The 13,180-nt window shown below is 40.0% G+C and overlaps 1 protein-coding gene across 1 annotated transcript in view; it reads left to right on the top strand.

Moving 5' to 3' along the window:
* Positions 1-11,631, top strand: part of PIP5K1B (phosphatidylinositol-4-phosphate 5-kinase type 1 beta) — a 330,053-nt gene extending 318,422 nt beyond the window's left edge. Inside the window, exon 15 of the mRNA XM_082843121.1 lies at positions 11,028-11,631. Coding sequence (XP_082699247.1) covers positions 11,028-11,030 — 3 coding nt within the window. The 3' untranslated portion in view covers positions 11,031-11,631. The remainder of the gene's footprint in view (positions 1-11,027) is intronic.
* Positions 11,632-13,180: the final 1,549 nt, after the last annotated feature.

The raw sequence follows: 13,180 nt of genomic DNA, 5'->3' as shown, positions 1-13,180 counted from the left end.
GGGAAGCCCCTCAAGGCTTCTTAATTAAGGCCCTGTAGTCTCTGGTTCTTGGGAGAGAATAATTTCACCACTGATTCTGAATCTAAATATTTTTTTAAGTGCAAAGGTAGGAAATTTAGACCTAAGTTTCCTTCCAGCTATAAAACCCCATAGCGGTGTGATTGGACTCCATATATATAGACTGTGTCCTGATTCCTGTAGCATTAGTGTTATGTATTTGTTCACCTCCTTAAAAAAAATGGTACGCTTTTGGACACCAGCAACTGTCGTTCAAAGAGAAATCCCCTATTCCAATCTATTTCCAAGTGATTGTGCCTTGTGAAGTACCCCCAATATGAGGTAGATACGAATGTGATAAAAAGTAAATATAGAGCCTTATGTTAAAAAAAAAAAAAAAAAAAAAAGATTTCCAGAGAACATGGTGGCTGCTTGGTGTCTGAAGCATCTCTGGTGAGCCCAGAGATGGAGGGGACTCCAGACCCAAAGGGATGATTAGGGTGGGGCGTTGTGAAGCCTTTACATGTGTTTGTGGCGATGCTGTGAGTTTAGACTAAAATGAGGGGAGTGAGGCAGGATGAGCTGGTGTGCTCTCATGGCAACAGATAGAACACTGGCCAAAAGAACAATATGAACTAGAAAGGAAAACAGTGGGGCTGGGGAAAACGGGCTCAGTATAGGAAAAGGAAATAAGGGACTTGCTACCTACAATAGCCTGGAGAGAAATCAATGTTTTCCTCAAGGGTATTTTGGCAAAGAATTTCAACTTGAATTCAAAATGAGGCTGCCCTTGGACACCAGAGAGGAAAAGATCCTGCTTCTGTGGGACCCTGGAGCTGAAGTCTGAGGCAGTTGTAGTTTAAAAAGAACATTGCCCCCGAGGGTCAGGAGCTCATGGAACAAGGATACCCCAGGGACTATTTAGCGTGGTCATCTTAGCCAGTCTGACTGTCCTGAAGTTCTGCTTTGTTTCAGCTCTGCCCTTAAATCCCCTCACAGCACATTCCAGATCTTACGAAATTCTATTGGCTAAATATGTCTTTTAAACAGTAGGTTGAGGGTATATATGTGTGTGTATCTTTTAGGGAAAAGGTTGAAAAAAAGGGAGGGTTGGAAATGAGCCTAGAAATGAGACCTTGGAAGAGAACCTTCTCGTCTTTGATGCCCTCTGCACCTGGCTCTAAAAAGTCAACTTAGACCCTCCAACTTAGCCCATCTTGAAGTGGTCTATACTTTGGGGGTCCCCTGGGGCAATCTGGCTCCCAAAAAGTGCAGTCCACCCTCCCAGAGGGCTTTGTGGTTAGCAAACAAACTGCTTTTGCTTTGCTATGTTCCCTTATTTCTCTGGGTCTGTGTTTTAAATCATTTTATTGAAAAGGCTTTGAAGTCTTTGACCACATGTGTGCATTACTGTGTAGTTTCAATCACCGAATTAAGTACTTGAGTTTAAGTGGAAATAAAAATACAAGCCTCTCACACACCCACACACTTACTCACATATGTGGATAAACAATGCTAAGGATTAAGGCCACAGAAATACCTAAAACCTCTACTCCTTTCATGCCAACTGTTATCACACCTTTACCTTCAGGTCCCAGATTTTAAAATATATCATGCATTCTCAAAGCATCACATGCTTAGGAAGAGACACTGGCATCTGTGTGGATGTATGATCGCGTGCAGTCAGACTGGCTAAGATGACCACACTAAAGAGTCCCTGGGGTATCCTTGTTCCATGAGCTCCTGACACTCAGGGGCAATGTTCTTTTAAAACACAGCAGTTGGGCTTCCCTGGTGGCGCAGTGCTTGAGAGTCCGCCTGCCGATGCAGGGGACACAGGTTCGTGCCCCGGTCTGGGAAGATCCCACATGCTGCGGAGCGGCTGGGCCCGTGAGCCATGGCCGCTGAGCCTGCGCGTCCGGAGCCTGTGTTCCGCATTGGGAGAGGCCACAGCAGTGAGAGGCCCGCGTACAGAAAGAAAAAAAAAACACAGCAGTTATTAGGCATTGAGGGAACTTACCTCAACATAATAACAGCCATTTATGGAAAACCCACAGCCAACATCGTTCTCCATGGTGAAAAACTGAAACCATTTCCTCTAAGATCACGAAGAAGACAAGGTTGTCCCCTCTCACCACTATTATTTCAACATAGTTTTGGAAGTTTTAACCACAGCAATCAGAGAAGAAATAAAAGGAATCCAAATTGGAAAAGAAGTAAAAGCTGTCACTGTTTGCAGATGACATCGTACTATACGTAGAGAATCCTAAAGATGCTACCAGAAAACTACTAGAGCTAATCAATGAGTTTGGTAAAGTAGCAGGATACACAATTAATACACAGAAATCTCTTGCATTCCTATACACTAATGATGAAAAATCTGAAAGAGAAATTAAGGAAACACGCCCACTTAGCATTGCAACAAAAAGAATAAAATACCTAGGAATAAACCTACCTAGGGAGACAAAAGACCTGTATGCAGAAAACTATAAGACACTGATGAAAGAAATTAAAGATGATACAAACAGATGGAGAGATATACCATGGTCTTGGATTGGAAGAATCAACATTGTGAAAATGACTATACTACCCAAAGAAATCTACAGATTCAATGCAATCCCTATCATCAATCTACCACTGGCATTTTTCACAGAACTAGAACAAAAAAATTCACAATTTGTATGGAAACACAAAAGACCCCCGAATAGCCAAAGCAATCTTGAGCAAGAAAAACGGAGCTGGAGGAATCAGGCTCCCAGACTTCAGACTATACTACAAAGCTGCAGTAATCAAGATAGTATGGTACTGGCACAAAAACAGAACTATACGTCAGTGGAACAGGATAGAAAGCCCAGAGATAAACCCACACACCTATGGTCACCTTATTTTTGATAAAGGAGGCAAGAATATATAATGGAGAAAAGACAGCCTTTTCAATAGGTGCTGGGAAAACTGGGCACCTACATGTAAAGAATGAAATTAGAACACTCCCTAACACCATACACAAAAATAAACTCAGAATGGATTAAAGACCTAAATGTAAGGCCAGACACTATCAAACTCTTAGAGGAAAACATAGGCAGAACTCTCTATGACATAAATCACAGCAAGATCCTTTTAGACCCACCTCCTAGAGAAATGGAAATAAAAACAAAAACAAATGGGACCTAATGAAACTGAAAAGCTCTTGCACAGCAAAGGAAACCATAAACAAGACGAAAAGACAACCCTCAGAATGGGAGAAAATATTTGCCAATGAAGCAACTAACAAAGGATTAATCTCCAAAATTTACATGGAGCTCATGCAGCTCCATATCAAAATAGCAACTCAATCCAAAAGCGGGCAGAAGACCTAAATAGACATTTCTCCGAAGAAGATATACTGATTGCCAACAAACACATGAAAAGATGCTCAACATCACTAATCATCAGAGAAATGCAAATCAAAACTACAATGAGGTATCACCTCACACCGGTCAGAATGGCTATCATCAAAAATTCTGCAAACAGTAGATGCTGGAGAGAGTGTGGAGAAAAGGGAACCCTCTTGCACTGTTGGTGGGAATGTAAATTGATACAGCCACTATGGAGAACAGTATGCAGGTTCCTTAAAAAACTAAAAGTAGAATTACCATACGACCCAGCAATCCCACTACTGGGCATATTCCCTGAGAAAACCATAATTCAAAAAGAGTCATGAACCACAATGTTCATTGCAGCTCTATTTACAATAGCCAGGACATGGAAGAAACCTAAGTGTCCATCAACAGATGAATGGATAAAGAAGATGTGGCACATATAGAGAATGGAATATTACTCAGCCATAAAAAGAAATGAAATTGAGGTGTTTGTAGTGAGATGGATGGACCTAGGGTCTGTCATACAGAGTGAAGTAAGTCAGAAAGAGAAAAACAAATTCCGTATGCTAACATATATATATATATATATATATATATATATATAGAATCTAAAAAAGAAAACAAATGATTCTGAAGAACCTAGGGGCAGGACAGAAATAAAGTCACAGACACTGAAAATGGACTTGAGGACATGGGGAGGGGAAAGGGTAAGCTGGGACGAAGTGAGAGAGTAGCATGGACATATATACACTACCAAATGTAAAATAGATAGCTAGTGGGAAGCAGCCGCATAGCACAGGGAGATCAGCTTGGTGCTTTGTGACCACCTAGAGGGGTGGGATAGGGAGGGTGGGAGGGAGACGCAAGAGGGAAGAGATATAGGGATATATGTATATTTATAGCCGATTCAATTTGTTATAAAGCAGAAACTAACACACCATTGTAAAGCAGTTATACTCCAATTAAGATGTCTGAATAAATAAATAAACGAACAAACAAACACAGCAGTTCAGTTGGTGACAGAACTGAAATGTTCTGCCATCCCTTACCTGAGATATGGCTAGTTCTCTCGCCAAAGCACCAGTTCCCGTTTCTGTTTCTAAATCCATCAGGTCAGGAGAGGGTTGAGTCTCAGCACCTCAGAAGTTGCTGGCGTTCAGGGCACTAATACCTGAAGAACCCAATTTCATGTTGGGGAGGTGGAGGGGATTCTACATGCACCATATTTTGAAGAATAAACTCAAGCTATGAGTTTCTTCCCAGGGTAGACAGACAGCTGACACTTTGTCTCTTCACTGATGGCTAATGTAGGACTTGTGGATTATAATTTGAAGAAAGGAAAATTATTGCACACTTAATACCAAATAATGGATAATAAAATTGCCTTCTGGAGCCAGCTCACTGCGGCCAAGTTTACAAGCAGGGAGATGCTGTGCTTTCAAGTTCCACAGAAGACTTAAAGACCTGTCAGGAAAAAAAAAAAAAAAAGACCTGTCAGGCCACCTCATTTTATTAGGGTTATAAATGGACACTTTCGGGTAACCAAACATGTCATCCCAGGATTACATTACAACACGGATATAGAATTGGCAGTTCTCACCCAACTTTGACATTCTTTTACCCTGGGGGTGACAGTGCTTAACAAAGTTTATGGAAACTTCTACAAGACCCTCAGTTTTCAAAAAACTTGATTCCAACGGGACAAGAAATAAGATGATGGAGTAGAGGACTTGAGCTCACCTTCTCTCACAAAAACACCAAAATCGCAACTAACTGCTGAACAACCATCAACAAAAAAAGACTTGAATCTAGCAAAAAAGATATTCTACACCCAAAGACAAAGAAGAAGCTACAACGAGATGGTAGGAGGGGCACATTCACAATAAAATCAAATCCCATACTGGTGGGTGACCCACAAACTGGAAAATAATTATATCACAGAGGTTCTCTCACAGGAGTGAGAGTTCTGAGCCTCATGGCAGGCTTCCCAGACTGGGGTTCTGGCATTGGGGGGAGGAGCCCCCAGAGCATTTGGCTTTGAAGGCCAGCAGGGCTTGAATGCAGGAGCTCCACAGGACTGGGAGAAACAGACTCCACTCTTGGAAGGCATGCAGAGGTTTCACGTGAACTGGGACCCAGGGCAAAGCAGTGACTCCATAAGAGCCTGGGCCAGACCCACCTGTGGGTCTTGGAGGGTCTCCTGGGGATGTGGGGGTCGGCTGTGCTCACTGCAGGGGCAAGGACAATGGTGGTGCACGCCCCAGGGAATACTCATTGGCTTGAGTTCTCCTGGAGGTCGCCATTTTGGCACTGAGACCTGGCCCCACCCAACAGCCTGCAGGCTCCAATGCTGGAATGCCTCAGACCAAACAACCAACAGGGTGGGAACACAGCCCCACCCATCAGCAGACGGGCTGCCTAAAGTCATCCTGAGCCAACAGCCACCTGTAAACACACCCCTTGATGTGACCCTGCCCATCAGAGGGACAAGACCCAGCTCCACCCACCAGTGGGCAGGCACCAGTCCCTCCCACCAAGAAGCCTGCACAAGCTTCTGGGCCAAATTCGCACACCAGGGTGTAGACACCAGAACCAAGAAGAATTACAGTCCTGCAGCCTGAGGAACAGAGACCACAAACACAGAAAGTTAGACAAAATGAGACAGCAGAGAAATATGTGCCAGACGAAGGAACAAGATAAAACCCCAGAAGAACAACTAAGTGAAGCGGAGATAGGCAATCTACCTGAAAAATAATTCAGAGTAATGATAGTAAAAAATGATTCAAGATCTCAGAGAAAGACTGGAGGCACAGACCGAGAGGATACAAGAAATGTTTAATAAAGAGCTAGAAGCTTAAAGAACAAAACAGATGAAAAATACAATAACTGAAATGAAAAATACACTAGAAGGAATCAATAGCAGAATAAATGAGGCAGAAGAATGAATAAGTGAGCTGGAAGACAGAATGGTGAAAATCACTGCTTCAGAACAGAACAAAGAAAAAAAATGAAAAGAAATGAGGACAGTCTCAGAGGCCTCTGGGACAACATTAAATGCACCAACATTTCTCCTTCCGGGACTCCTATAATGCAAGAGAGAGAAAGAGGGCCTGAGAAAATATTTGAAGAGGTAATAGCCAACAACTTGCCTAACATGGGAAAGGAAGCAGCCACCCAGGTCCAGGAAGCACAGAGTCCCATATAGGATAAACCCAAGGAGGAACATGCCAAGACGCATATTAATCAAACTGACAAAAAGACAATGAGAAAGCATTAAAACCAACAAGGTAAAAGCAACAAATAATATACGAGGGAATCCCCATAAGGTTATCAGCTGGTTTTTCAGCAGAAACTCTGCAGGTCAGAAGGGAAGGGCATGATGTTTTTAGAGTGACAAAAGGGAAAAACGTTCAACCAAGAATACTCTACCCACCAAGGCTCTTGTTCAGATTTGACAGAGAAATCAAAAGCTTTACAAGCAAAAGCTAAGAGAGTTCAGCACCACCAAACCAGCTCTACAACAAATGCTGAAGGAACTTCTCTAGATGGGAAAGAAAAGGCCATGACTGGAAACAAGAAAATTACAAATGAAAAAGCTCACCGGTAAAGGCAATCATATGGTAAAGGTAGGAAATCATCCACACACAAATATTATATAAAAATCAGCAATCATGAGAAGAGAAGGTACAAGTGTAGGATATTGGAAATGCATTTAAAAATAAGAGACCAGCAACTGAAAACAGTCTTGTGTGTGTGTGTGGGTGTGGCTGTGGCTGTGCGTGTGGGTGTGTGTGTGTATAGACTGCTATATCAAAACCTCATGGTAACCACAAACCGAAAATCAACAATAGATACACAAAAAAGAAAAAGGAATCTAAACACAGCACTAAAGTTAGACATCAAATTACAATAGAGGAGAACAAAAGAGGAAGGGAAGAAAAAGACCTACAAAAACAAATCCAAAACAATTAACAAGATGGCAGTCAGAACACACATATTGATAATTACCTTAAAAGTAAATGGATTAAATGCTCCAACCAAAAGACATAGACTGGCTGAATGGATACAAAAACAAGATCCATATATATTCTGTCTACAAGAGACCCACCTCAGATCTAGGGACACATATAGACTGCAAGTGAGGGGATAGAAAAAGGTATTCCATGCACATGGAAATCAAAAGAAACCTAGAGTAGCAATACTCATATCAGACCAAAGAGACTTTAAAATAAAGCCTATTACAAGAGACAAAGAAGGACACTACAGAATGATCAAGAATCAATCCAAGAAGATATAACAATTGTAAATATATATGCACCCAACAAAGAAGCACCTCAATATATAAGGCAAATACTAACAGCCATAAAAGGAGAAATCAACAGTAACACAATAATAGTGGGGGACTTTAACACCCCACTTTCATCAATGGACAGATCACCCAGACAGAAGATCAATAAGGAAACACAGGCCTTACACATTAAATCAGAGGGACTTAACCGATATTTATAGAACACTCCATCCAAAAGCAGCAGAATACACATTCTTCTCAAGTGCACATGGAATGTTCTCCAGGATAAATCATATGCTGGGCCACAAAGCAAGTCTCAGTAAATTTAAGAAAATTGAAGTTGTATCAAGTATCTTTTCTGACCACAACACTATGAGATTAGAAATCAACTACAAGAAAAAAACTAAAAAACACAAACACATGGAGCTTAAACAATATGCTACTAAACAACCAGTGGATCACTGAGGAAATGAAAAAATACCTAGAGACAAATGAAAATGAAAGCATGACAATCCAAAACCTAAGGGATGCAGCAGAAGCAGTTCTAAGAGGTAAGTTTATAGCAATACAATCTTAGGAAACAAGAAAAATCACAAACAACCTATTCTTACACATAAAGCAACTAGAGAAAGAGGAACAAACAAACCCAAAAGGCAGTAGAAGGAAAGATATAAAGATCAGAGCAGAAATAAATGAAACAGAGATGAAGAAAACAATAGCAAAGATCAATGAAGCTAAAAGCTGGTTCCTTGAAAAGATAAACAAAGTTGATAAACCTTTAGCCAGACTCATCAAGAAAAAAAAGGGAGCAGACTCAAATCAATAAAATTAGAAATGAAAAAAGTTACAATTGACACCACAGAAACACAAAGGATAACAGACTACTACAAGCAACCATATGCTAATAAAATAGACAACCTAGAAGAAATGAACAAATTCTTAGAAAGGTATAATCTTCCAAGACTGAACCAGGAAGAAATAGAAAATATGAACAGACCAATCACAAGTAATGAGATTGAAACTGTGATTTTAAAACTTCCAACGAACAAAAGTCCAGAAGCAGCTGGCTTCATGGGTGAATTCTATCAAACATTTAGAGGAGACTTAACACCTATCTTTCTGAAACTATTCCAAAAAACTGCAGAGGAAGGAACACTCCCAAACTCAGGCCAACATCACCCTGATACCAAAACCAGTCAAAGATACAACAACAACAAAAGAAAATTACAGGCCAATATCACTGATGCACATAGACGCAAAAATCCTCAACAAAATACTAGCAAACCGAATCCAACAATACATTAAAAGGATCATACACCATGATCAAGTGGGGTTTATCCCAGGGATGCAAGGATTCTTCAATATATGCAGATCAATCAGTGTGATACACCACATTAACAAACTGAATAATAAAAATCATATGATCATCTAAATAGATGCAGAACAAGCTTTTGACAAAATTCAGTACTGGTTTCTGATTAAAAACTCTCCAGAAAGTGGGCATAAAGAGAACCTACCTCAACATAAGAAAAGCCATAGATGACAAACCCACAGCTAACATCATACTCAGTGGTGAAAAGCTGAAAGCATTTCCTCTAAGATCAGGAACAAGACAAGGATGTCCACTCTTGCCCCTTTTATTCAACATAGTTTTGGAAGTCCTAGCCACAGTAATCAGAGAAGGAAAAGAAATAAAAGGAATCCAAATTGGAAAAGAAGTAAAACTGTCACTGTTTGCAGATGACAGGATAGTATACACAGATAATCCTAAAGATGCTACCAGAAAACTACTAGAGCTCATCAATGAATTCGGTAAAGTGGCAGCATACAAAGTTAATACGCAGAAATCTGTTGCATTTCTATACACTAGCAATGAAAGATCAGAAAGAGAAATTAAGGAAACAATCCCATTTATCTTAGCATCAAAAAGAATGAAATACCTAGGAATAAACCTACCTAAGGAGGCAGAAGACCTGTACTCTGAAAACTGTAAGATGCTGATGAAAGAAATTGAAGATGACACAAACAGCTGGAAAGATATACCATGTTTTTGGATTGGAAAAATCAATATTGTCAAAATGACTGTAATACCAAGGCAATCTACAGATTCAGTGCAATCCCTGTCAAATTGCCAATGGCATTTTTCACAGAACTAGAACAAAAAAATCTTAAAATTTGTATGGCGACACAAGAGACCTCGAATAGCAAAAGCAATCTTGAGAAAGAAAAATGGAGCTGGAGGAATCAGGCTCCCTGACTTCAGACTTTACTACAAAGCTGTAGTCATCACAACAATATGGTACTGGCACAAAAACAGAAATATAGATCAATAGAACAGGATAGAAAGTGTGAACATGTTTTAGATTAATGAGAGTGAGCAGTCTCAACTATAAAACAACAAAAGTTACAACTCACAATAGGCTCAAATTACGAGATGTAATACTTTTAAACAGAATCCTCTTTGATATAGTTTGTTTCCTAATAATTTTCAGTCATTTCAAACTGTTTACTCAAGTATTTTCAGCCTCCAAATGAATGTGTTGGGCCACACAATCTCTGTGATCCCAACTGCAACCTTCTTAACTACTATTTTGGAGACACTACTATTGCCAGGCACTAAATGATATGTACAGAATTTGTGTATATCCTGTATGTGTGTCTATTTGTACAGATACTATTTCCTCATAGAAAAGTTTATCACTTATAAAGTAGGGTTTATTACTCCCATTTAACAGATAAATAAGGTGCAAAGATGATTAACTTGCATAATGTCCTGTAGCTGTAATAATTAGAGATAATAATTAGAGAGAATCAATAGATTTAAGCCATTGTGTCTGACTGACCATGGTACCGCTTCCCTGTATATATCTTGGTACAGCTGTCAGGGGTTGAATTAGCCGCCTCTGAGCTTAAGTGGCTACCATTTTAGGTCCAGTATTTGCTGGACATATTTTTTCCTCCCCAGCCACAGGGATAGTGTGTAACAATGCACACAGCATTCATGAGTTCCAGACCATGTTCAAGTTGCTCTGATTGGCTTCAGGCCTGATATACCACAGCACATCCCCAAAGCCCTGTGCACTTGGAGGGCAGGAGTGTGTCTTAGCCAGCGCTGTTTCCTTCAGAGTCCCTAGCACTAAGCTGTGATGTGGTAAGCGCTTGATAGATCTTGGTGTAATTTACATGTTGCAGGTCCACGGAAGCAGATGTTCATCATTGCAAAAGAATCAATTCCAGACCTAATGCCCTCCCACTTCTACCTGCATGTTTTCCGGGCACAAGTCATTGGAAGAAAGAATGAACTTGTTCGCAATCATGAGGCGCCATTATAAATTGATGCGAAAACTTAAGTCTTACATCTGCTTTCTTTTTTTCTCCCCCAGTAAGTGAAAATGGTGACCACCTAAGCAGATGGATGAGGCAGGAACACAGTTGTGGGAGAGAAGTTTCTCCACTCCACAATTTCCCAAAGGAAACTGGGCTGAGCCCCACTACACACAGAGTCATCATCAACTGGACTTGGAGTTTGCGAGATGTCAGGGGAGCCTCGGCCGAGAGGCTGATCGGCAGATGTGATGTGAAAAATACCACACTCTTCTGTCATTTGCTGTTGCTTGCTGAACTGTGAAGAACTGCATGAACTCTATTTAAGCTGCTTTCTATACCATTGCCAATCACCTTTTTGGACTTGGAAGTGCTATTTTACTATTGACACTTGCATTGTTTCATTTTGCATGCATCCAGTGATTATCCATAAGCAACATGTGTAATCTGCTTATATATTTTTAAAAAATCTATCCATGCAAAATGGTAACGTCTGAATTATGCTCTTTTTCAAAGTTATAATCAGCCCATGTCATTAAAAGTTTAAATTGGTTTCATATAAAGATCAGTGTAATAGGTCTGCATATACTTTATAGAAAATTAGCTTCTATAAAGATTTTTTCACTGTTTACTAGTGAAATGAGAAAAGCAAAGCTATTTATAAAAGGCCTTATGTCGTGTACATACATTGTCTTTGAAATATTTGTGATTTAGTTTATTGCTTGTAAAAGAGATTATATAATTTATTTAGTAAATACTATTGTAAACTATAGTTTTATTGAGAGAAATAAAATATTTTGTTCTCAATTGTGGTATTATATTAATTCAGGTGGTTTATGGTCTTTACATTTCTTTCTTTTGTTAATAAAAAAGAAGTAACTTAGATACCCATCATTTTTACATATTCTGGAATCCTAAATAAACTGACTCTCGTGATTGATGAAAATGGAGAGAAAATTACCCGGGCCCTGAGAAAAGACTCAATAGCAGATTCTGCTCAACTTGTTCAAGAGACTTTCCCAAATGTCCTGGTGTGTTAGTCAGCTTTCACTATGTTATGTTGTGGTGACAAACAATCCCCAAATCTCTGGATTGGGATCCAGAGCAACCCCTGTCTAGGACATGCCACTTTTACGGCAGAAGAAAAAATGTGATAGTGGAACCATGGGAGCTCGTAAAGCTTCTGCTTAAACATGGTTTACAGAACTCACAATCCACTGGCCAAAGCAAATGACATTGACAAGTCTGTCGTCAAAGTGTTGGGAAGTGTACTTTTCACATAGGAATAGACTCAGCAGAGAGGGGCAATGAATATTTAAGCAGTTAATACATCTATAGTATCACATGAGTGTCCCAAGCAGCAGCAGGTTAAGAGGTTGCATAATCATACACTGCAGAAAAAATCATTAGAAAACAAAAAGACATTCCTGATGAGTAAGATGCTCAGTGTAAAATACTTCAAGTTAAAGCAAGCTGGTTCTCATAAACAAACATAATATTAGCTTTTGTAAATACAACTTGGAGCCATGGTGACTCAGTATAAGTATTAATTTCATCTGCAGAGTTGGTGCTGGGAATTTATCCTGGGTTGGGCTGTCAATGGGAAATTTTACTGAAGTGGATCGTGGAGGATTCTTCGCCTCTCTCTGCCTGGTATCCATATGTGCTAGCAGATGCCTGATCTTACTATAGGGGTTTACTTAGCTGCAGTCCTGCTCTTCCCCCTCCCATTTGCATCCATTTATCTAAGCAGGGGTCCTTAAGCCCAGGACCCGTTGATTCTTAGGAGGGTCACAGATGGATATTAATAGGGCCATGAAATAATATACACAAGTTGGGTATGCCTTTGTGTATATGGGGGCTTTTTTCATGAAGAGAAAGACAATAATTTCCATCAAATTCACAGTGACTTTGACCCAAGAACTGTTAAGAACCACTATTTTAAGGCTTAACTCAAATGCTATTTCAATGCCATGAAGCTGTCCATGATGCCCAATCCTGTCTCCCCACCACGACCGTCACCCTTGGCCAGTCTGTGGTCAACTCACCTGTCTCAGAAAACCTCAACACTTTGTACCTTCTTTTAAAAATTGAGGTATAATTTACATATAATAGAGTGCACAACTATTAATTGTATGGTGCAATGATGTTTTACATATATACACACACCCTTGTAAGCAGCACCTAGAACAAGAGATAGAATATTTCCAGC

This window comes from Leucopleurus acutus (genome assembly GCF_964270905.1).
Source record: "Leucopleurus acutus genome assembly, chromosome: 7".
In the NCBI taxonomy this organism is placed as follows: Eukaryota; Metazoa; Chordata; class Mammalia; order Artiodactyla; family Delphinidae; genus Leucopleurus; species Leucopleurus acutus.
Note: the sequence above shows the minus strand (reverse complement) of the source record. Positions and strands in the feature narration are given on the sequence as shown.